The sequence below is a fragment of the Paroedura picta genome, chromosome 4 (genome assembly GCF_049243985.1).
Source record: "Paroedura picta isolate Pp20150507F chromosome 4, Ppicta_v3.0, whole genome shotgun sequence".
NCBI classification, from domain to species: Eukaryota; Metazoa; Chordata; class Lepidosauria; order Squamata; family Gekkonidae; genus Paroedura; species Paroedura picta.
The window spans coordinates 32,388,859-32,414,505 of NC_135372.1; the positions used below are offsets into that span (position 1 = coordinate 32,388,859).

The following is a 25,647-nucleotide window of genomic DNA, read 5'->3' on the forward strand; positions in this document are numbered from 1 at the left end:
GGGGGCTGAATACCAAAGGAAGGTCATGAGGCAATGGTTTATCCAGGGCTCATTCTGCACATGTTGGATAATGCACTTTCAGTGTGCTTTTGCAGCTGGATTTTCCTGTGCAGAGCAGGAAAAACCCGCTTCTAAAGTGCCTTCCAAGAACACTGTGTGCGGAATGAGGCCTGGATTCTCTCTTTCCAGATGACTGCGCTAGATCATGGACAGTCAGAAGAATTTATTTCTTCACACAATGATTCATTTCCTGCATTCTGCAGGGGGTTGGACTGGATGACCCTGGAGGTCCCTTACAACTCTATGATTCTATAATCGTCTAAGGAATGATGTTGGGGACAAGCTTATATGGATGTACAATCGGGCTATCTAGATGCATCGTCTGTCAGTTTACTCTTAAGCTGTGGTGGAACCTCCATGTCCAGTATCGCATTCTAGAAGCCTGGGGCAAATATTAGGGGAGGGCCTTCGTGAGCCGCCGAAGGCATTGAACTGACTGTTCTTTGAAACAACATTCCAACCATGGCAGATTTTATGGTCACATAGCCTCCCGCCTGTATCTCATTCCTGAAGATTCAAATGGGTCTCCGTGTTGGTCTGAAGTAGCACAATAAAATCAGAGTCCAATAGCACTTTTAAGACCAAGAAAGATTTATTCAGGGCGTGAGCTTTCGAGTGCAAGCACTCTTTCGCAGACTAAGAACTCCTTATATGACCGTGGGAACTGTTTTATTTCTCCCATGTTTGTGTGAACAACAACTGAATTTCAAGGGGATTGATTGGCTGTTTTGGCAAAGAATGGTCATTGGCTGTATTGGGATGTGTAACACAGCTTACTGATGTCACAGAATTAATTTTTGCTATATATTCCAAAGGTCATGTAAGGAGTTCTTAGTCTGAGGAAGAGTGCTTGCACTCGAAAGCTCACGCCCTGAATAAATCTTTGTTGGTCTTAAAGGTGCTGCTGGACACATTCCTGAAGGCACATTCCTGAAGGCGGAGACAAATACAGAAAATTAACCCCACTCAAGTAGAAACTGAAAATACCAAGACAGTGGTCTAGGTTTGACTTTTTTTATTAAAAAAAAAAAAACTATTCCGAAGTCCAAATGCAGCGGAACATGATCGGCACCATCCAAGATACCAAATTACAAGATCCCGGAACGTTTGAACCTGCTAGTGTTACCTCTGAGGGCAACTATGTTTGTTAGTTTGGGGAGGGGTGGTGGAGGGGGGGGGGGGTCCTGGCCAAAATATGGCTGGCGTTTTCAACCGCCAGGACGTACCTACAGGAATCGCTCTGGCCTCTGTAAAAATGTACAACTTTAGAAAGCCCTAAAAACGTGTTATTTAAAATCCTAAAAACCCATTTTTCTTCTTCGCTATCAAAATCCCCATTTCGCTCGCCAGGCAAATCCTTACTGGAAGTTTTTAAAACGTGCTCGTTCCCCTCCCTCCCCCCCCCCCTTCCCTGCCAATTCATCCTCAATAACATGGTGAAAGTTGACCAGCCAACTCCTTTTGAAAAAAACATAAAATGCGTTTTCCTTGCCGCAGCCAGCCGCATGCAGCCCTGCCAGAGACGGGCTTCCATTTTAAATTAAAAGAAAAAAACTGATACCTGCTTTAACTTACAAGCTTGTAAACGGATAACCCCTTGTCCTTAATGAACCATCGAAGCCGTATTCAGAAAAGGAAACAAACACTGCAGCTTCTCCCCCCCCCCATCCCCTCCCCAAAAGCCTTTTCTCTTCCTTTTCTCCCCACTCCGGAACTGAATCTTAACAGCTAACAAGCACCTGCCGTAACCTCAGCCCTTCCCATAAACAGCTGATTTAGTGGATTTTTTTTTGTGTGTGTTTTTTAAACCTTTAAATATAAAAATACTACTTCACTCTGTGTTAGAAACAGACAAATCCGGTGGCTTCCGGAAAGAGATCAGTTTTGAGAAGTTCAGAACAGTTTTATAGGTTTTGTTTTGAAACTTCGGGATAGTATCGGCTCAGGTACCCTGACTCCCATATAGGAGGCTATTCAGACGGCCTTCTGCTCTTGAGCAGCCTTGATGGTGAACATGGCCTATCTCTTGCACCCCCTGAGGATGACCTTCTCAGGATTGAGTCCTGCACGAATGCTTCTGCATCAAGCGCCACTAAAGCGAACAGATAATCCACAGCGGCACCATTTGTGTACTTCTCGCGGATTTCAGTAGCGTTCAGGAAGAATATATCAAGAGGGAGGCCGAGGCCTAGTCCCCACGCACACATTTTCCTTAAAATTTCCATCCTTGTCAGTCTATTCCCGGAAGCCACCGAACACTGTCCGGACATACAAACGAATTAGACAAAGTAGTGGTTAACAGGTCCCCCCCCCCCTTCTAATGCCCGCTCTTCCGCCTCTCTGCCCCTTGAGCGACAGAATAAACACTGAGAGAGACTAAACTTCGCCCCCTTCCCACAAGAAAAACAAAAACAGAACTGTGTGTGTGTGTGTGTGTGTAGAGGGGAAGGGGCACGTACACAGTTTCTTCATGCCCTCAGGATTAACAACTATAACAGAGAAAATATGGAAGGGGGACGAGAGCGGGTGCCTGTGGTGGGGGACAAAGTCCACTTAGTTCTTGTACTCAAAGGGCTGATCCCCGGTTTCGTCGAGGAGGCAAGTGCGGACGAGTGCCTCGGTCACAGCATAAGGATCACAGTTGGCGGAGGGCCGGCGGTCTTCGAAGTAACCTTTCTTCTCTTGGCCCACGTTCCTCGGAATGCGGATGCTGGCTCCCCGATTGGCTACACCGGCCGAGAATTCGTGGATGTTCGACGTCTCGTGGAATCCCGTCAGACGCCTGGCGTTATCCAGCCCCCCTTTGGGGTCGTAAGCACGGATGTGGTACTCGTGGCGTTTGCCCAGCTTCTCGATAGCCTCTTCAATGTACCTGTGGAAGGAGGAAAAGCAAGCTGATGAATATTTGTGGAAGCTCACTTGTTTATGTTCAGAACTAAGTACGGTAGTACAGAAGGACTTGATGAATTTTTGTAACACCACCACCACGGTTTGTGCTACTAATGGGATTGTGAGCTAGGCTATAATTTTGTTCTAATATCACGTGGAACGATGGTTTCACTGTGGTGAGCGTGGTCTTCTGATGGGGGGGCCACTTGCTCAATTGGTGTCTGCTAAACCTAGAGTCTGAAACCATGGTTTGAAGTTGGCTGTAACCACAGCTGGTCTCCACTATGGCTTGTTTACCATTACTGCCTTTGGCACAATGCAAACTGGGACACTGATGGGTCCAATAGGCAGGGGAGATGGAAGGCAATCAAGCCTTCATTTGTGGAAGGCAAACAGGAATTGAATGAACATAGAATCCTAGGGCCATTCTGCACAAGGACCAATGTTGCTAAATGTTTGCAGTATGCGGAAACGCTATAAAATAGTGGAATTTCGTCATTCCGCACACCTTCAATTCTAGCGGAATATTGAAGTCCCAGTAGTGGTCTATTCATTCTGCACAGGTTTCTGGTCTTGCCAGAATTGCAACAAAAGAGGCGATATTTTTCCGCACTTCTTCCCGCCCCTGGCCATCAATCACACAGAACAGCCAATGAAAAGCCCCTTTCCCTTTAAAAAATGTTTTTTAAAAATCCGAAAACACCAGTAGCAATGAATATTTGTTCATTCAATGTCTCAGAAAGATCTTTTTCGCTGGCATAGGAGCTGGCGCTTAATTCTTTACATGCTCTTCTCCAGCTTAAGGGGAAAAAATGGCGATTGCGTCTCCGGAAGCTCGGAGGCATAAGGTAGTGAGGGACATTCTTTCTACCGCTATTTTGAGAATGCACATGTCTTTCGCTGATGTGTTGCAGCTTGTGGCGAGAGCCAGTTTGGTGTAGTGGTTAGGAGTGTGGACTTCTAATCTGGCATGCCAGGTTCGATTCTGCACTCCCCCACATGCAGCCAGCTGGGTGACCTTGGGCTCACCATGGCGCTGATAAAACTGTTCTAACCGAGCAGGGCTCTCTCAGCCTCACCCACCTCCCAAGGTGTCTGTTGTGGGGAGAGGAAAGGGAAGGCGACTGTAAGCCGCTTTGAGCCTCCTTTGGGTAGGGGAAAGCGGCATATAAGAACCAACTCTTCTTTTTCTTCTTGTGCTCAGAAGTGTAGCATTTTTTTTCAGTGGGAATCCACTTTTCTTGACTTCCCACTAAGCGCTATAAAATTCCGATTGTTGTGGGAGTTTTGCGGTTTGTTTACGACGTCATGCGGAACGTTAAATTAATAGCGTTTACAAAAGGTAAGACTTCAGCTACATTTAAGTTGTACAGAATGGAGACTAGAGTTGGAAGGGACCATACAGGCCATCTAGTCTAACTCCTTGCTCAGTGCAGGATCAGCCTAAAGCATCCAGGATAACATGTGAGTCAAACCTTGGCTTTACAAACTAGCCATCCCTCTTGTTTAAGCTATTCAAAAAAGTTCATTTCATATCTGATTGGTTACCGTCTCATTACAAAACCTCCGAATGGCTTTTGCCCATTTGCCTTTTCAAACCATGCTATCAGCCAAGGATAGTCAAACTGCAGCCCTCCAGATGTCCATGGATTACAATTCCCATGAGCCCCTGCCAGGATACTCATGGGAATTGTAGTCCACAGACATCTGGAGAGCCACAGTTGGACTAACCATGATTCTTTCCCCTTTGTTTCTCCCTGCAAAAGCTTTCTGGAGCTTGAAGCAGCACTTACTTGAGGCCTCCGTCCTCTCTCATTGACTTGGTGCTGAAGTTAGTATGGCAACCTGCTCCGTTCCAGTTCCCAGGGATAGGCTTGGGGTCGAAAGACACGATGACGCCAAAATCTTCACATACTCTATGGAGGATGAATCGAGCAATCCAGAGGTGGTCACCCATCTGGACCCCTTCACAGGGACCCACCTGGAACTCCCACTACAATAGAAAAGAAACACAGGTTTAGCTAGGATTGGAACCTGGGAGTCGGGGGACAGGACACCCCCGCTCTGCAAGGGGCTGTTCACACCTCCTTCTCCCTAATCTCTGTAGAAAATTGACAGACTGATGCGGACAGCGCAGTTTGAGCTCAAGCGCCTACCTGTGCTGGCATCACTTCTGCGTTTGTGCCGCCGATGTTCACGCCCGCGTACAAGCAGGCCCGGTAATGTGCTTCCACAATGTCGCGCCCGTAGGCTTTATCGGCACCAACACCGCAATAATATGGACCTGGAGGAGGGGAAAGCAAGAGAAGACTGTGGGTTTTCCGTGTCTTTTGCCATCATACTCGGCAACTAGAAAGAGCACTAGCCCATCCAGAAGTAAGACTCAGCTGAATTTTTATGAACATTTAAAATAATACTGCAGAACATCTCAACTTTTAGGATTTTGTTTTAAACTCCTTGTGAAAACATCAGCCTGTTGTCTCCACTGCCCCTTCTTACCCTTCTCTCTCCTTCCTTCTTATTAATGACGGCATATAATCTTTATTTTAAGCAATTCCGGGGTTGGAGATGGGATAAAAAATCTATGCCTTTGATGGGATTTAATGCATTTGAAAAATCCCAAAGTATTTCATCTTCACTATCAAGGCTCTGTTTATTTGCACTTTGAGGTTCTGTTTGATACCTGGGATGGGGTAACCACCGTGGCTTCCCCAGTTCCTTTGGCAGCACTCCTGATAAAGTACATGGGGTTGGATCTACTCTAAATTATTCCTACGGATCTCCTCCTCCTACTGTAGATCTCCATGTCATTATTCAAGGTCCCCACACCCCAGAGCAGCATTTTGGGAAGATCAGAAGGAACGGAGAAGCAAGAAATCTGTTCTATAGATGCAAAAGTTAGTCTGGATCCAACCCTATGTCTAGCATTCAGCTCATTATTTACGTAATTTATGTGTGGTTATCTGTTACCAACAAGCCCTAGCAATTTGGACAAAAGATGCAGGCGTTACCAACAGCATCATAGGAGTAGGCATTCTTTTTGAGGCCTTGGGTATCCATCATTTTTTGTTTCCAAAATCTTATTGGTGTCTTTCCTTGAAATGTTTCCACTCTTTATCATGGACATTTCCTTCTGTTCCATCAAACCAAAGGTTTACCTAGCTCTGCACTGCTGACGTTGACTGGTAAAGAGCTCCCCAGGTTTGCTACCAAATATCCCACCAATGGAGATAACAGAATTTTATATAAGTGAAGCATAAAGAATCTCTGCATGGATGCTTTAGCCTAATCCTGCCTTGAGCAAGGGGTTGGACTAGATGGCCTGCATGGCCCCTTCCAAATCAGTGGCCCTTTCTTGCATGCCCATAAAAATGCCAATCGCCACTTCGGGATCGGACGGCGAATTTATTCCAGGCCAGACTGGCCAGGGATTCCGGGCTTGTTTGGGAAGGAGCATCATCTGGGCATGGAATTGGGGTCACTGTGGGTGGGCAGGTAGTTGTTCATTTCCTGCATTCTGCAGGGGGTTGGACTAGATGACCCTGGAGGTCCCTTCCAACTCTATGACTCTATAGCCAAACCATTGCAGCGGCAGTCTACCATTTGCAGTTGTATATTTGAGACCACGTACAGAGTTCACTCATGGCAGCCTACCTTGCGGTCCAGGAAACCCATTGGAGGGCCAACCAAAGGGATGCCCATCTGTTCCAAGAAGGGTGTACTCTTGCTCCATCCCAAACCAAGGGTTTTGGTTAGACACAATGTCCATAATCTTGCCACAGGTATACCTTAGGTTTGTTTCTGAAGAAAGCAGACGTCAAGGAACGGTTATCAGTTACGCAGCAATGCCAGTGTAGGTAGCCTTTGAGCAGAAGGAGGTAAGAGTGGTCCCCATGGCCCGCCTAAATAAACTTACTCTCTAAACTCGCTAAAGGAGAGAGGAGAGGATATTGTAAGAGGTATGTAGGCAAGTACATACTGTGTGGTGTAGTCAGCGGGGATACAGACATGGGTTAAGCTTTAGACCCCTGGTTCCGAAGGGTGTGACTCTGCTTCACATGGCAGCATAGAATACCTGTGCAGTCTTTGCAGCTCAGGTTATCTAACCATTTCCCCCGACTGCCTCCCATTAGTCACTCTATAACAGCCTTTCTCAACTTTTCTTTTTTACCATTGAGAAACCTCTGAAATATTCTTCAGGCTTCAAGAAGCCCCAGAAGGGGTGTGCAGAGTATGGTTGGGAAGCAGAGCTGTGGACATGCTCCCTTCGGGCCCCTCCCCTTCCCGCTCCCTTCAGGCCTGTCATTCGCCATTTTGAGGATGTTGTTTTTTTTACATAACCATATATTCTGGGCTTGTTTGGGAAGGAGCATAATCTGGGCATGGAATTGGGGTCACTGTGGGTGGGCAGGTAGTTGTTCATTTCCTGCATTCTGCAGGGGGTTGGAATAAATCAGAATAAATGTGTAACATCTTTTAAAATATATCTTTAAAAAATTAACTCCCCCCATTTGGGAAACCCTTCTAGTGCTGTCAAGAAAGGCCAGGGTTTCACAAAGCCCTGGTTGAGGTGTGCAAGTTGGTTGTCGGAGGCCATTCATTAAGAATGTGGCTAAAAAAAACCCTTGGCAACAGGGTGGCCAGCATGGCTATTATAGGCCGGGAGATGTTAATGAGTTTTTCGTGCAACATTCTTGGGGAAGGCGAGGCCGCGGTTAAAAGGGAAGCAGAAAGGATCAGACCGGCGTGATGCCTGCTGACAAGCCATGCATGTGACAACCGGATCAGCTAATTGGGAAGGAATGTCTCAAGGGCTGGAATTGGCTTCAGATGATGTTGGCTTTCCTGCCAGCTGGTTGTCCTGCTTGTGAACTTCCAGAGGCATCTAGTTGGCCGCTACCAAAATGGAGCAGTGGACAAGTTGGATCTTTGGTTTGACCCAGTAAGGAGATTTCTTGTACTCTTATTTTGCGCCAGGATTTTGATCTCAAAACTGACCAAGAGTGGGTTTTTATACTCCACTTTTTGCTACCCAAAGGAGTCCCAAGGTGGTTTGAAATCACCTTCCCATCCTCTCCCCAAAACAGTCACCCTGTGAGGCAGGTGGAACTCAGAAAGCTCTGAGAGAACTGCTCTGCAAGAACAGCTCTGACAGAACTGTGACTAGCCCAAAGTCACCCAGCTGGCTGTATGTGGAAGAGTGGCGAATCAAACGGTGACTAGGCCTCTCAGTATAGAGTAAAGGTAAAGGTATCCCCTGTGCAAGCACCGGGTCATGTCTGACCCTTGGGGTGACGCCCTCTAGCATTTTCTTGGCAGACTGGATACGGGGTGGTTTGCCAGTGCCTTCCCCAGTCATTACCGTTTACCCCCCAGCAAGCTGGGTACTCATTTTACCGACCTCGGAAGGACGGAAGGCTGAGTCAACCTTGAGCCGACTGCTGGGATCGAACTCCCAGCCTCATGGGCAGAGCTTCAGACTGCATGTCTGCTGCCTTACCACCCTGCGCCACAAGAGGTTCTTAAGAATGGGGTACTCAGACATAATAATAATATTATAATAAATGTAGGGGTAGTCAAACTGTGGCTCTCCAGATGTCCATGGATTACAATTCCCATGAGCCCCTACCAGCATTTGTTGGCAGGGGCTCATGGGAATTGCAGTCCATGGACATCTGGAGGGCCACAGTTTGACCACCCCTGGTAGAGAGGGTGGGATGGAAAGCAGTCGAGCTGGACCATACCTGCAGGCTTGCGGTTGTACTTAAAGACCTCGCAGAGCACCAGCTTGTTGGGGTCTTTGCGGAAGGGGTCCCGGAACATAGCAGACGGCACAAGGTACATGTCACTGTTGGAGCCCTCGGACTGGAAGGTGCTGGAACCGTCAAAATTCCACTCTGGTAGATCTGGAAGCAGAAACACACAGCTTTAGAAAAATGAGACAAACCACATCCTGGAAGAAGAAACCTCTGAATTTGTTATGCCACTGCCGGGATTCCTGCTACCATTGAAGAAACACTCATCCTACTAGGGGAATGAATATACAACAGAAGGAAAAATTGTATCCAACAGACTCTTGGGATTTTCATTCATCGCAACGCAATTCTATGCAGAGTTGCCCCAGTGGAATCCTTTGGGTTTCAGGGACCTTACTGCACAGGACTGCAGGCTTCTGGCATGCACAGGACTGCAGGCTTCTGGCATGCAATCTCTGAGGAAGCTTTTGGGGGGGTTAAATGTTTCCTATTTTAATTTGAACCCCCTCCCCAAAAAAAGACTACAGCGTTTACAAAATCCATCCGTTTTTGGTAACTGTGTAGATTTATTATTATATTATTAATATCATTATTGTTATGGTCTTATGCGATACAGCCAGGACATCCTAGGATTGTCTAGCTGCCAGGCAAGAGGCGTTTGGAGGGGGTTTGCAATTGCCTGCCCCCCACCTCACAGCCCTGGTATTCCTTGCAGGTCATCCTTCCAAAGTGCCAACCCTGCTTAGCTTCCAAAATATGACAGGATCAGTCTTGCCTGGTTTACCCAGGTTGGGTAATTGTAGAAAACAGTTTCATGGGATTCCAGTCTTACAGCAGACATGCTGAGCATGTTAAAAGCCCAGACTCTCCCCTACTGACACTGCAGCAGCTGAAACAGCCTGTGGTTAAGGTCTCAAAATAAAAGGAAACAACAAAGTCCACCGTCCTGCAGGTTTTCACTGTCGGACAGCCCACGACCTCCTCTAGGTTGCCCTTCTGCCATGGCTACAGCTGATTCACACCGAATGAAACCGGACAGCAGCGTCTGCCATGCAGGGGCAGAACCTGGACTCTCAAGACTTTTTAAAATAAACACAGGATTCTAGTCCTCATTGCTGCTGACAAACCAGCTTGAGAACGCTGCATGGCGGACTTGCAAAAAGAACAAAAATGGAGTCCAATAGCACCTTTAAGACCAACAAAGATTTATTCAAGGCATGAGGTTTCATGCGCAGGCATTCTGTCTGGAGCAGATTTCCTCTGCCTGTCTGGGCCCTTATGTCAGATTTCCCTGGTTTCTTGCATTTTCCCTATCTTACCTTCTACCCAAAAAATGTCAGTTTGTAATGGAATACTAGGTTATGAGGGTTTTAAACAAACAAACATGCAATTCAGCCATCTGTAAGGTATCCAGAAGAAGACTTGGTTTTTATACCTTGCTTTTCACTGCCTGAAAAGGGTCTCAAAGCAGCTTACAATCTCCTTCCCTTCCTCTCCCCACAACAGGCACCCTGTGAGGTAGGTGGGGCTGGGAGAGCTCTGACAGGACTGCTCAGTCAGAATAGCACTATCAGGGATGTGACTAGCCCAAGCTCACCCAGCTGGCTGCATGTGGAGGAGCAGGGAATCCAACTCGGCTCACCAGGTTAACCACGACACCACGCTGGTCGTACTGGGTTCTAGGCATGTGAGCCTTTCACCACTGTGCCAGCTTTGTCGGTCTTTGTGCTCCTGAATCCGCCCAAAGTTGGGACAGGGCAAGAGGAAAGAATACCTTTAAAGTGGCATTGAATTAGTTGACCCTTCTCAGCCGGCCTTAGCCCTTTCAGATGGCCAAATTGGAGAAAGCTGCACCAGCCATGAGTTCTCTTCAAAACAACAAGGCCCTCAATTCAATGGTTCTAATTAGCTGCACAGGCTAGATTGATTTCATAACCGTTTCTGGCCAGTTCTGCAGCAATGGGAAGAAATCCTGGTGCTATTTAATTGCGTTGGGATGGTTCTTTGTGTTCGGAGCAATGCGCCAAAAATCTTTTTTTTAAATAACCAGCTCTTTATGTATGCAGGGAATTTGTGGCAGGCTTTTCTCCTGTTCTCCTGGCACCCAACCCTAAGATGGGGAAGGAATGGTCAGGCAACATGGAGCTGACCTGGCAAACAAGAAGGGTGACTCTAAAGATGGCTTGACCTGCTTGGCAATAAATGGGTTCTTCCAGGCACCTGAAGGGTACATTCCCCCACATCCTGTGGAAGATTTTTCCAGGCACCTTCTCAGTGCTCTTTGCGAGTCAGTGTAGCAGGCAGAACATGGGTGGTCTAGCAGTGATAATCTTAACAATAATAATATTTATTTATTTTTATCCCCCAGCCTTCCCAGTTGGCTCGCGGCAAGTAACAACCAAAAATATACACAAAGTAATAGTTAATTTTAAAAAGCCATTTCCTAAGAAGCTTATGGGGGGTTATATTTATATTGGGCAGATGTTTTGGCGTTGGAAGGGGTCTCCATGGTCATCTAGCCTAACCCCATGCACAATGCAGGAGACTCACAGCTACCTGCCCACCCAATTTTGTTCCCAGATAATACCTCCCCTGAGACAACCAGGATCCCTGGCCAGGCTGGCCTAGAGGAAATTTGCTTCCCAACCACAAAATGGCAATCGGTATTTCCCTGGGCATGCAAGAAGGGCCACAAGAGCCAAGCACTGACACAGCCCTTGCTGCCCACCCACCCACTCTCAAACTGCCTAAGTTTACAGAATCAGCATTTCTGTCAGAAGCTATCTAGTCTCTGCTTAAAAACTCCCAAAGGACAACCCACCACCTCCCAAAGAAGTCTCTTCCACTGAGGAACTGCTCTGTCAGGCACTTCTTCCGGATGTTTAGCCTGAATTTTTTTAAAATTAATTTCTGGTCTAATCCTCAGGGCAACAGAAAACTCTGCCCCATCGTCTATATGACAGCTTTTCAAGTATTTGAAGATGGGTATCATATCACCCCTTAGTCGTCTTCTTTCCACGCCCAACAGACCAAACTCCCTCAACCTTTCCTCTTATGCCTTGGTCTCTAAACCTTTCACCATCTTTGTTGCCCTCCTCTGGACACACTCCAGTTTGTCTACATCCTTCTTCAGTTGTGCTGCCCAAACTGAACACAGTATTCTAGGTGAGGTCTAACCAGAGCAGAGCAAAGTGGTACGATCACCTCACACCACCTGGCCACTGTACTTCTTTTGATACAGCCCAAAATCCCATTTGCCTTTTTAGCCACTGCTGACTTGGATTCAGTGTCTGGTCTACCAAGACCCCTAGATCCTTTTTGCACCTACTACTGCTAAGACAAGTCTCCTTTATCCTATAATGATGCATTTGATTTTTCTGGCCAAAACGACAAAGGTGCAGAGCTAAGAGAGAAACTGTGCATTTCCCACCACTAAGAACCTTCCACGAATCTGCAACACAGCATAGAACTTTTGACTCTCTTTTTTGACCTAAATGGAAAATGCCAAATTCAGAGAACTCTATTATTTATGCAATGGGAGAAAAAGTTCCTTTTTGCTTCCTGCAGGCTGGATAGCCATCTGACGGAGAGGCTGATTCTGTGAACGTTCAAGGAGGTAGCAGGTTACAGTGGATGAGCGATAGGGTTGTGAGTGTCCTGCATAGTGCAGGGGGATGAACCAGATGACACATGAGGTCCCTTCCAACTCTGTTATTCTATGATTATTTGCATGATTTTGTGTGTTATTATCGGAGAGACTGATTCTGTGATGATTCAAGGGGCTCGCAGGTTACATTGGATGAGTGATAAGGTTGTGAGTGTCCTGCATAGTGCACGGGGTTGGACTAGATGACCCATGAGGTCCCTTCCAACTCTATAATTCTATGATTCTGGTAGTTCTTAGCCGGGAAGCATGGCACAGAGCCAGAATGAGAGTTACTCTCACTTAGTAGGCCAAATGGTGTTTGCAGACTAGGCAGAGGCCCTCCTAAGACGGGCCAATTGCTTACCTTCCACGTGCTTGGGCTCCTTTTCCAGCGTCCGAGTTTTACACCTCAGGAACTCGCCTGTCCCATCGATCCATATGTACATGGCTTGGACCTTCTCCCCTTGCGGCAGTTTCATATACATTTGCTTTACAGCTTTGCTCAGGTGAGAGCTCGCCGAGGTGGCCATGGTTGGAGAAGTGGTTGCAGAAGGCCTGTAAAAACACCAAAGGAAAAGAGCAGGGGGATTGAATGCCAGGAATATTGCCCTGGGTTCGAAAGACATTCTTGCCAACAACTTTGCAGGCGGGAGAGGGGGAGGGGATACTTCCACCGCTTTCCTGTGTCCTGCCTACAGGGTGGCCAAGCAGTTTGCCAAGCAGCTTTTATTGGAGTTCATGGGCAAAGTCTATAGCGTCACATTACCTCCCCTCCCAATGAAAACTACAGAAGGTTGCCAGTGATTTCTGCTTACTGGAAGCCAGGCCGTGCGTAAGCAACCGGGATATAAAAAGGCCCATGCACCGAAAGACAACTGAATCTTATTGCCTAATTGCTTTTTTGCAACATGCCATAAAAAGCTGGATTCTTGAGGACTGGCACAGGCGTGGTTGCATAATCAGCCTTCTTCTGCATGATCGGAAGTGATTCTAATGTCAGGTCGAGCTAACCCGGCTAAGGGTTGAGAAAGACGATGCATGAGTCGGAAAGGTGATGGGGATCCCAAGAGCTAAGTCGCTGCATGTCTATGAAGCAGGTACAGGGCCAAGGCGTTCCATCTGTTGGCAAGGGCAGCATTAACTGCAACACCAGGACCTGGTGCGCTTGGCTTTTCTCATGAGTAAACAAGGGTGAAAGGATTCCCCTTCCTATAACCACAGATCACCATGGCCAGGTGACTTTTGCTTTCACACGGTGGTTCAGCCTAGATGTCTTATGTCTATATCTGGGCTTTCAGTGGAACTTCCGCCACCTGTATGTCACTTCCACGTCCCTTTTTGTTCTTCTCTAAAGCAGGGGTAGTCAACCTGTGGTCCTCCAGATGTCCATGGACTACAATTCCCATGAGCCCCTGCCAGCAAACGCTGGCAGGGGCTCATGGGAATTGTAGTCCATGGACATCTGGAGGACCACAGGTTGACTACCCCTGCTCTAAAGGGTTTTGGTAGGGGAAACTGGGCTGTTTGGGGGAATGAGTCGGTGGAGTTGTAGTCTGCCACTTGTAATGCTTGGAAGAAGGGAAAAAAATCATCAGCACAACAACAGATTCATGCTATAGCGTTGCCCCGGCCATGCACGTGCACACTCGTACACACAGATTAACTAAAAAAAAAATTACATGCCAAGTGGGGGGGAAAAATCTGATTAAGAAATGCATCCATCGTCTTTTCAAACTGCCGTTCCAGATAATGTGCGATAACATTAGTACAAGGAAATCAGAAAACTGACACGCAGATCTTCACCTGCAGAACATAAGATGAGAAAAACAAACCAGCTGGGAGAAAAATTCTAGAGATTAGGGGCAGTGAGAGAAAAGGCGCTGGTGATCTAGATACCAATCAGGTTGGGGCTGCCAATTTGCAGCTGGGGGCTCTGTTGACCCAGAATTACAACAAAGTTCAAGTCTACAGAGATCAGTTATCTTGGAGATGGAAGCTTCAGAGGGTGGACTCTAGGGCATCACAACAACCCCCAAGCTCCCTGCCCTCTCCAGGAACTTCCTTCAACTATCCTGGCAACTCCCAAACCAAAACTGATCAACTAAATAGCTTAGGGTTGATGATCCCAGCTCCTATAGGCACTTAATCTATCTCATTAAGGCTCCCACTCACATTTCAGCGAAGAAACAAAATCCACAATCTCCAAGTGCAGGTCTGGTGACTTATCACCAAGCCCCTGAATCCCAGAGTCAGGTGGCAACATCAGAGGGAGGCATCAGCCTTGTTGGCCCTCCGGAGGAACTAGTCGGCCACTGTGTGAGGCAGGATGTTAGACCAGATAGATTATTGATCTGATCCAGCAGGGCTCTTCTTATGTTCTTATGAAGGCTTTGGCCTCTCTGCCCTGTTGTTGGCTGTCAAGAGGAACTGGTTGGCCACTTTGTGAGACAGAATGGTGGAATAGATGGACCACTGGCCTGATCCAGCAAGACTCTTAAGAGGGCCTCAGCCTCTATGCTCTGTTGTTGAACCCCCAGAAGAAGTAGTTGGCCACCATGTGACAGAATACTAGACTAGATGGAAATTTGGGAATGGAGCCTCAGGGGGGCAGAAACCCCAATAGGGGTACAATGCCACAGAGTCCCCCCCCCCCCGCCAAACATCCAGTTTCTCCAGGGGAACTGATCTCTGTAGTCTGAAGATGAGCTTTGATTCTGGGGGAATTCCCAGGTTGGCATCCCTGCTTGGAGTATGCCTCCAGGATAGCAAAGCCAGGGGCGTTCTGTTCATCTGTCTTCGAAGCGGCCCAGGATAAAATACGGAAATGCCCAGTGCCATCCTAAACACAGCTACATATGCCCTACGAAATCTACTTCTTCGAATGGAACTAACTCAGTTGAGGATTGTATTCTCCTGTCAACGGCACCATTCTCTCTGTGTTTTCCTCCTTCGCACCTCAACGCCCGCTCCCACTTTGCATCATCTGGTGCAAACATTGACCCTATTTTTAGCACCTGAGATCCCTTCCAGTAACGTGTTGTTCCCAAACACCGTAATCCGATACGCTCGATGGCCAGGAGTCGATTCCTATTGTATAAAGGGAAGGAGGAAGTTTTGGAAAGGCCCCCAAAGCATTGGGCACATTGCAGATGGGCATCCCTTTGATTCAAGAGTTTAAGCCTGTGCAGAATCACTCCAGTGCTAAGTCCATGGAAAACGGCGTGCCTCGACCGGCCTAACAATGCACAAGGTCACACCAGAACAAAACACCGGCGACACCTTCAAGACCAACAAAGCTTTATTCGAGGTATCAGCTTTTGTATGCATGCACATTCCTTCCGATATCTAAAGAAGTGTGCATGCACACTAAAGCTGACACCTGGAATACAACTTTGTGGGTCTTAAAGGTGCTGCCGGACTCACACTTTATTCTGCTGCTTCAGAGCAACATGGGCCCCCACCTGAATAAGACTGCATAAGTTCATGTCAGTTATCCGCCTCTAGTCCTGATCTGCACCAGAGAGTGTAGGTTGAAACTAATTTTCCAGCAATCGAAGGTTTTCTTAACATTCCAAGTTAAGGGCTGTACCGAGCTGTACAGGACTCAATCGTCAATGGGCTGGCTGTATCCACTGGGAGGGAAAGCAGCAGGAGAAACCAGACGCCTCACAGAGAACAACCCCCCTTTTATGATGGGTGGTCAAGTTCCAGTTTGGTTCCAGAAGATCCATTAAGGTGAAGCTGGTTCGGTGCCATGCTTGGAGCGTTCACCCCTTTCCAATCTGCACGGGGCCATGGAAGCTTGATAGGCCGTTTGCCCGCTCTCAGCCTGATCTACATCACAGGGTTGTTGTGAGGGTAAAACGGAGGAGCTTTATACGGAGCCAGACTCTTGGTCTAGCAAGAGCAGTGCTACCTTTTCCAACCGGCAGAAACACTACAGGGCCTGCAGAGGAGGATGTCACATCAGCCGCTCTCCGATCCTTTTAACTGGACATGCCAGGGAATGAACCCGGGACCTTCTGTTCACAAAGCAGGTGCTCTACTCCCGAGCGACAAACCGTGATTGTTTAGAATGAGAAAGGATTAAAACGTGGCTGTTTTCCCAAGGTGTTTTTGAAGATATTTCATTGATTAGCCTTTTACCCCCATCCTTCTACAGGACCCTTGTTGCATTTATCGTTTAACAGAATGTGTCTGTCACAATATTCTCGATCTTCCGGCTATTTAAAACTTATTAACAAGAAGCGCTATTAGCAGCCGCTGCTTTTCATGTTCTGAAGCCGTAGGCATATCCCTGCAAAAATTCGCAGGGGCATTTCACTGGGATTGAATGTCTCCCCTTGAAGTACACCATCCGCAGCACAACAAGGTATGAAACAGATTTATATAAATCTCTGCTGCATTGCTCTGTGCAAGGCTACGAGAGCTTTTGACCTGTTCTGAACTCTGTAGAAAGGACTGTGTAGCCAGCCGGGTTGCCTGCTCTTCTTCGGGCAGCATTCTGTTCCCTCTTTGTCCTCTCACTTGGAACTAACGCTTTACACACCAAACCGCAAATGAAGTTAGCAGATTTCTTACTGGTTCCCAGCAGAACTGCTTCTGCCGGCCGCTGAGGGCTTTGGCCCTGTGTGACGCAAAATAAACACATCGCCCCATTTTCTTTTTAAGCTCTTCACCTCCGTGTCGGTCTGCAGCAATCACCTCTTCTTTCCTCCCAGGGAAAGTAGCTCTGGGCATTTGCTGACCAGCAGTGCAGGTCTAAGCTATCTTTCAGAGAGAGTGAAAGCTTTAACTTTCTCTCCCCTGCCCGCCACATCCTGGTGGCTTTCTAATCATACAAAAGAAGAAGGGCTGTTTTTTTAATTGCCCCGCTTTTCACTCCCCGAAGGAGTCCCAAAACAGCTCACCTACACCTTTCCCTTCCTCTCCCCACAACAGACACCCTATGAGGTAGGTGAGGTTGACTAAGAGAACTGCTCTGTGAGCTCTTGAGAGAACTGTGGTCAGCCCATGATCACCCAGCTAGCTGCATGTGGAGGAGTAGGGAATAAAATCTGTTTCCCCAGATTAGAGTCCTTTGCTCTTTAACCACTAAGCCATGCTGGCCTGCTGTGATCTGTATCCTGAGAAGCTTTCAGAAAAATTTTTCAACGCATTCTCTACCTTAAAGAATATCACATGCACGACAGGGGCAAACCTGGGGATGCTACATTGCATACATTGACCCTTATGGCCAATCACAGATTCGTAGCTTGTGCATTTGCACAGGCACCTGGTGCATCCGTACCTTTCATGTGCACTTGAAGCCTAACAATGTTGGAAATGCTTCTGTGCACCTGTTTGCTTCCACCAGTTTGTTATTAAACACAGAAACCCCATAAGCACTTAAATGCCTGGACAAAATGAGCCTTTGAAAGAAAAGTCTCAGTGGGTTCCTCCTTTTGGGAGAAATCTATGAATTCTTCTAGCTATGTGCAATTTTGCTCTTGGCTCCAATAAAGAGGAGAGGGGTCCCTGTGTGTGTGAGTCTGTGCTCTCTTGTTTTTGTGGCGTCTTCCCGTTGGAAAAGCAACCCGACCGGAGATTTCCACTCTCCATAAGGTGAAGAAGATCAAGTGATAGAGCCATGATTATTTAACATATACACACATCCTCCTTCTTCCGTCTTCTTCCCCCTTTACATACAGGACAAGAATGCCCACTTTGTAATTGACAAGCCAACTACAGGGATGGGGGCAAGGAAAACATGCCATAAGACCTATAAGGAAAAAGCAAAACCGTTCCCTCTCACACACGATCCCCATTGTCTCTCTTTGCCGAATGCAATTTTGGAACATTTAACTCAAATATCTGGACAGAACATTTGCAGAGCAGAAGAAAGACTAGACTACTTAAAAAAAAAATCCACGCCAATGTAAATATTTCCCCCAAAATGCTTTCCCTGCTTGTGCCTCCCCTCCTGCATGCGTGCAAAGGATCTCACCCTCCGGACCGCTCTCCCCTCCTTGGGCCTGTGAACAGCTGCAGCGCAGCTCACCATTCGAGATCCACCAGCCCAGTTCTGCACAAGATGCTTCCTGGCCTCCAACTGCACTCCTCCAAAACCCATCCGAGAGAAAACAGCAGGGGCTCTAGCCCTGAAATTAACCCATCCCCCAATTCTCAGGGGTAGTTAAATTGCGGCCCTCCAGAGGTCCATGGACTACAATTCCCATGAGCCACTGCCAGCGTTCGCTGGCAGGGGCTCATGGAAATTGTAGTCCATGGACCTCTGGAGGGCCGCAGTTTGACTACCCCTGTGGGTCTTCTGGACATTTCCATCGCCTCTCTCTCTTTCTGTCTCTCTGTCTCTCTCTCCCGGGCATAGCACAACGATGCGCAAACGCGTCTCTTTTTACCTGGGCTGCTACTGCTGCGGCTGCAGGAAACGCGCGATGTCACTGCGGCGAGAGACGGACTGGGCTCCCCGGGCGTCACTGCGGCTCTCCCATGCTCAGCTCTGCAGGCGCAAGGGCTGCCCGCGGCCCCCTTTAAGGGCTGCCCGGCGCCGGCCCCCCGGCCCGCTGATTGGCTCCTTCCCGACGTGAGCTCACGGCTGGATCAGCTGATGTGGGGGGCTCATGGCTCGCAGCCATTGGGCGAAGGAGGAGCGGGGAGGAGAAGGAAGGGAAAGTGGGGGGGGGGGAGCCTGGCAGAGGAAAGCCGGGGAAGAGGACAACAAGCGCGCGCTGGGCGGGGAGAGGGGAGGAGGGGGGAAGAGCTCTGGTTCAGAGCAAGGGCAGGGGCAGCAAGCTCTCTCTTTGGGGCTGCCGCAGGGCGCGCTGTGCCCCCTTGAACCCCAACCCTGCCGCTCGTCGGGCCTTTGCAGCCGCAGATGGAGACTCTCCCGTCGGGGGGCAACCCGATCCCGCCGGGGTTTGCTCCCCAGTGGCCACGGAGGCCGCTCTGCTTGGCTCCTTGGGCCGGGGGAGGAGCGGAGTGAGGAGGAGAGGGTGCCCCTCGGGGTCGGCTCCCGCGGCGGAGGACTCCGAGGGGGGAGACGGGACCGAGCTTGCAGATAGGAAAGCGAGAGGGAAAGTGGATGGCTTGGGCGGAGGGAAAGCCCGATCCGCAAGGCGCGCTGGCCGGCTTCCCCCCCACTGGCAAGCGAGCGCCCTCTCCAAGCTTCGCGTATGTTTACTGGAGGGAGGCTCGGCGGCAGCAACACTCGAGGGCTAGGCTGCTGGGCATTTGTGTCTCGGGTTCCCTGTTGCTTTGGGAAGGCCGCCAACCTGTGGTCCTTCAGATGCCCATGGACTACAATTCCCATGAGCCCCTGCCAGCAAACGCTGGCAGGGGCTCATGGGAATTGTAGTCCATGGGCATCTGGAGGACCACAGGTTGACTACCCTTGGACGAGGCCTTCCCCCCCACATTAGCGTCCCTGGCCCAGGGAGATTTCCTGGAAAGCGAGCACTTGACAGGAGCAGCTCCGGCGAAGTGTTTACACCGCAGGAGAAGCTTTGCGCAACTTGTTCTGCCGGCGCAAACATCAGGCGCAGCTAGAGGGACGGGACAAGGCGTCTCCCCTCCAAATTGGTTGTAACAGTGAACACACACGCCCACCAGTTCAGTGCTTGAACATACTTTTTCCTTTTTTAATGTGGATCAAATTCTTAATTTATTCCGAAAAAGCATACAGAATATAGAAGACTAGATTCCATTTAGAGCGCTATGGCTATTAAGCGGATATATCACAATGTGTCTCGTATCTTTTCCCCTTGCGTCTGTCGTACCCGCCCCCCTGCCCAGGTCATATTTCCATCCTTCGCATATAACTCAGTATTTATTTCGGTCTCGTTATAGTGTATGGCATGTGTGCTGTAGTCGGGGAGGGTCCAAGGATTGTCTGGTGGCCAGGCAAGGGATGTTTGGGGGTGGCTTGCCATGGCCTGCCTCTACGTCATGACCCCTAGTGTCCCTTGGGGGTCTTCCACCCAAATGCTAGCCAGGGTTGAACGTGCTTTGGCTTCCAAGACCTTACCAGATGTGGCTTGCCTGGGCTAAGAGTCAGAAAGGGTTGTAGGCTTGCCAGCTCCAGCTTGGACATTCCTGGAGATCAACAGGTGATACCTGGGGAGGACAGGTGTGGGGTGGCAGGGAGCCCAATGGGGATGTGGTATCACCCTGGGTGCTGGGAGTGGGCAGGATTTGGGGCAGTGGAGTCTTAACACTATGGAGTCCACCTTCCAAAGCAGCCATTTTCTCCCGGGGAACTGATTTCTGTTGCCAGGAGATGAGCTGTAAAACCAGGGGATGCCCAGGTCCCAGCTAGAGACTGGCATCCCTAAATGCAACGCATGGATGCTGGAAAGCAAAGCATCTTCTGTAGAGACCCTTGCAAGCCAGTAAGGATTGGCTGTGGCCGTGTATTGAACATCGGTGACAAATTTAAGAGTTTTTGTCCTTGTTGTATAAGATGTAAAGCCCCCCCCCCCCCCAGGTTGTGGGCATTGCAAGATCTCTTTCAGCAGTTTGTTGGAAACAGTGTTGCAATTTGTCCCAATGGAACTGCAGGTCCCTGTCCAAGAAGGGCACACCCAGCACCCTTTGCACTGTCATGGAGCATTCTGGAGTGCGCTTCTCAGCTTATGGCTCTGCAGCCACTGAAGCAAATTAGCAGAAGGCCTCGTATCCTAAGCCTTGCTCGTGCACTCAGTGCCTCCCCCATCCTGATGCCTCCCACCTGCCTGGGTGTCTTTCAGCCGCCTGCTTGCAAGAACTCCCACCAGTCTTGCTAATAGTGGCCTGCCCTCCTGCCTTTCCTTGGTGGTGTTGGATGCATGGATTGTAGTACATTAGCAAGTGGGAGGGTTGCTGGTGGTCCCCCCATCCAGGTATGCTGGCCCTGCAGTCATCTCGGCCTTCCCTTGGATCACGTGTAAATTACTTTGAGTGTTATCAGTTCAAAAATTCCTCCCTCCCACCTTCTCTCTTGCCTTAAGGCAGGGGTAGTCAACCTGTGGTCCTCCAGATGTCCATGGACTACAATTCCCATGAGCCCCTGCCAGTGTTTTCTGGCAGGGGCTCATGGGAACTGTAGTCCATGGACATCTGGAGGACCACAGGTTGACTACCCCTGCCTGAAGGAATGCATTCCTGGTCTAAAGGTGTTTAGTGTCTGCTAGATCCATGGGTTCGAAGGAAGCCAGGATGCTGTGAGTTCGATCAGCTCTTTATTGTGACCCCAACATGATGGTGCAAGAGTCAGAACGGAACCGAGGAAACCTACAACCGACCCCAACTTATATACGCAAGTCACACAATAGATCTTCCCGCTTGTGTGCGTTATTGTTCAGTTTTGCTTTGAACTGACTGGGTCCAGCAGACAGGATCCCACCGCGCACAGATTTGCGGTGTTGCATAGATTTTTTTTTAATTAGTGCAACAATGCTGACATAGAGGGAGGCGAAGGGCTTCACTTTTTTGCGCTGTATTGTCCACGAAAATAAAACTGAAATCAAGTGGCACCTTTACAGATAATCAAGCATGTTGCAGAAGAATCTTTCGTGAGCCGAAGCTCACTTTGTTAGGTGCAGAAGATTGCTCCGTCAGAAACGCCGATTTGGAGGTTCATTCCGTTCACGTCAAATCCCTGGGACTCCTCGGGTGATTTCCAGCTCTCCTAAGCCCCTAGAACTGTTCAAAGTGTACTTTGCTTGGTGCCAGCTTTTTGGTAGGCGGTGGTGGTGGTTGTTTCTCTGGAGAGACAGACATGTATTATTCCCGCCAGTTCATATCTGGTCACTTGAACCTAATTGCTCAACTTGGGGGGGGGGATGTATTTGGAGAGCACGGAGGAGTAAGGACGGAGAGCGAGCAAGAGCAAATGATCTGCACAATTATTTGTGCTCATAATTAATTAGTCTGCCCTTGGAAATTGTCTGGCACAAAGTTAGCCGGGTTTGGGGATTATCTTTAATTTGGTCTTGTTTTCATAGTCAAATCCCTTTATTCAGACCAAAAGGAAAAAAATGCAATTTTGAGACTGCTGGGTAGAGAAGCTGTTACTGACATGCATCAGTAATTTATTCTTTTTTGTCACGCACAGAGCACTTCAAAAACTATAAAATACTGTTGAATTTCAAAGAAAATCTAATGGATATCAGGTACTGCGTCCAGTATTTTTTTGAGAGGAGAAGGGTTGGTCTTTGTGCCCTGCTTTTCACTCACGGAAGAAGCCTCAGAGTAGCTTACAATCACCTTCCCTTCATCTCAACACAACAGACACCCAGTGAGGTAGATGGGGCTGAGAGAGCTCTAAGAGAACTGCTCTGCGAAAACAGCTCTAACGGGACTGTGACTAGCCCCAGGTCACCCAGCCTGTGGAAGAGTGGGGAATCAAACCCAGCTCTCCAGATTAGAATCTGCTGCTCTTAACCACTACACGAAGGGAAAGGTCTTTGTAAACTCTTTAGGACTCTTTTAGGACTCTTTTGGGTAGTGAAAAGAGGGCTGTAGAAAGCCTGTTTTTCTCTCCTTACCATTGGTTACCTGAAAAGGAGTCTGTGAGATTTCCATTTTAAGTGTTCATAGGATTGCCACCTTAGGGCCCTGTCACACACTGACCCTCTTATGTGAATACTTCAAAGGTGTGACTATAAATGCCTGATTTAGGTATATTCTATATTCTCTGTGGTAAAGACCATAGAGACACAGGGAAGCATGCTAGAATACCACCCAGCAGTGACATCACATTCTTCCCAAGTTCCGCCCCCTCCCAGGCACTGTATCAGTACACATAAAGATGCAGAATGGACTGCTTGTCAACAGGATCCTATAGCTCAGGGATAGGCAACTTGTGGTCTTCCAGATGTTCATGGACCACAATTCCCATGAGCCTCTGCCAGCATTTGCTGGCAGGGGCTCATGAGAATTGTAGTCCATGAACATCTGGAGGACCACAGGTTGACTACCCCTGCTATAGCTAACACCTGCTATAGCTATACCCCTGCTATAGCTAACTCCTATCTAGTACATTTTGGTCTTGCTTTCCCCCAAAGAACTCATGGGTGTGATTATGCTTTCCCTTGATTTTATCCTCACAGCGGCCACGTGAAGTTAGTTAGGCTGGGAGACTGACAGGAAGGGATCCAGTTTACCCACCCATGGTGGGGATATACCAGCCCCCTGCTTCCGTTTCCTATTCCAAGGAACTGAAAAACAGGAGAAGGAATGCTCTCCCCATAGTGACGTTTTAGGATATTCATTGGTCTCTCTGGTAAAGACCATAGAGACACGGTGAGGCATCCTAGAGCCTCATCTGGCAGTGACATCACATCCTTTCCAAGCTCCACCCTCAGCCCCCCCCCCCCAAGATTTCCCAGCATTTGGGCCGTCCCAGGGAGTTTGGGCCTCTGATATTACCCAGTGCTATATAAAATTGCTCTTGCAGGTACTTCATAGCTTTGGTGATACATGGAGCAGCTTGCTGCTGTTAGACTGATTAAGGTGGCTAGATGCAGAGGAAGGATTTTCCAACTGGTATTGATTCTTATCCCTGCATAACAAGCAGCAGCACCTGAAATCCCTGTTCTACACAACTGGCTGAACACGCAAAATCACCTTTGAATATGCTGATCCTAATACTAGGTCTACGGTGGAGAAAGGCCTTCAGGGCAGGCCTGCGGCCAACTCTAGATGTAGTACCAGTGCTGCCCTGTCTGTTGTAATTGGCTGGCCAAGTGAGATGGGCTGCATTTTCAAAAAGACTCTGTGCCTTCAGGAGGAAGGAAGAAGCCCCACAGACTTAGTTTTTCGGACCGTGAGTTGCAGTGAAGAATGAAGGAAGTTTCTCTACAGGATGGTGCTGTAGTCTAAAGCTTTTGAAACGACAGAGACTTTGTCCCTTTCGGAAGCAAGTGATATATCATACCTGCTTCCATTTCTTTCCTGTAGAATATTACAGTCCTGGGATGCAGCCCCAAGACAAGATCCTCTAAGACAGTGGCCCCCAACCTTTTTATCACCGGGGACCGGTCAATACTTGACAATTTTACTGAGGCCCCGGGGGGAGGGGAGTAGTCTTTTGCCGAGGGTCGTCCGCGCTGATGCCTGAGCCCCTGCTCCACTTGCTTTCCCGCCGGTGCCCCTGACATCCCGCCGCCCACTGGGGTGCACTGCCAGCAGCATTTGCACAGTGCCATGCCAAGGGGGAGCCCCAGCCATGGCGGCCACTGGAGAGCACCAAAGGTGAGCCGGCGATGGAGTGGCAGAGCAGCCCCTGAGGCAGCAGCCAGGAAGGAGGACGAAGAGGAGCTGCGGCCCGGTATCGACTGATCGACGGACCGGTCCCGGTCTTCGGACCGGGGGTTGGGGACCACTGCTCTAAGACACACAGAAGTCCCGTGCATTGGGGAAACCAAGAGTAGTCTTTATTAGGAGTAATTATTATTAGGGTAACAGGGCAGCTACTACAGGTTTGTCAGCCCCACAGATAGGCATTGTCAAAGATGCGACCTAGAAGATGTGCAAAAAAGGTCAAGTCTCAGCACGTGAAACATGCGCATACTCGAGTCTGCCAGTTTCAGCTCACATTGCAGTTACTTGTTGTGGTCGTAAAGACTACAGTTCAGTGTTTGGCTCAAGTAGCTCACAAACGCCACTGCACATGCATGTTCAGTGTCCTCAGTTCGTGAAGTAACCCCCCCCACACACACTTCACCATGCGTCACCACAATAGAGTTTGCTGCTCTTAACATCACATTGGTGCAACTCCATTGGACGCAAGTTAGGCTGCCAGCTTTGGAGGGAGAAATACTTGGAGATTTGCAGGGTAGAGCCTGGAGAGGATAGGGTTTGGAAGGGGACGGACTTCAGCAAGCTCCAACCAAGTCCATCCTCCAGGGGCCCCTTCCAGGAAACGCTGGCAAGGGCTCATGGGAATTGTAGTCCATTGACATCTGGAGGACCACAGGTTGACTACCCCTGCTCCAATGCACCTATTTTCTCCAGGAAGATCAGTTGTCATTGCAGGAGATCTCCAGGCCCCACCTGGAGTTTGGCAACCCTCATGACAAGGCATAAAACCTAAGGAGGCGATCTGCAGTGAATCCCATCCAGCTTCAAAGCTGCTTAATCCAGTACTGGAGGCAGGTTGTGAAAAGTGGGAGCAAAGCCAAGCGTCAGTGTGAGGCCAGCTCACAGGTAAAGATACATGCTTTGACAGCCATGCCTTAACTGCCTCACATGTGCAAAGCAAAGTTCTCATCACAATGGCCGAATTTGAGCAGGGGCCATTATATGACAAGCTGC

General features: G+C 48.7%; 2 protein-coding genes across 3 annotated transcripts in view; one reads left to right on the forward strand and one right to left on the reverse strand.

Annotated features, from left to right (window-relative positions):
- Positions 1 to 25,647, forward strand: part of RGSL1 (regulator of G protein signaling like 1) — a 155,740-nt gene that overhangs the window by 76,697 nt on the left and 53,396 nt on the right. The window lies entirely within an intron of this gene.
- GLUL (glutamate-ammonia ligase) lies at positions 1,061 to 18,910 on the reverse strand. The gene is made up of 7 exons (XM_077332238.1): positions 18,753 to 18,910; positions 12,716 to 12,906; positions 8,694 to 8,855; positions 6,604 to 6,750; positions 5,106 to 5,233; positions 4,743 to 4,942; positions 1,061 to 2,932 (listed from the first exon to the last, which is right to left on the reverse strand). The coding sequence occupies exons 2-7, from the start codon at positions 12,879 to 12,881 to the stop codon at positions 2,614 to 2,616; spliced, it is 1,122 nt and encodes a 373-aa protein (XP_077188353.1). The 5' UTR covers positions 12,882 to 12,906; positions 18,753 to 18,910; the 3' UTR covers positions 1,061 to 2,613.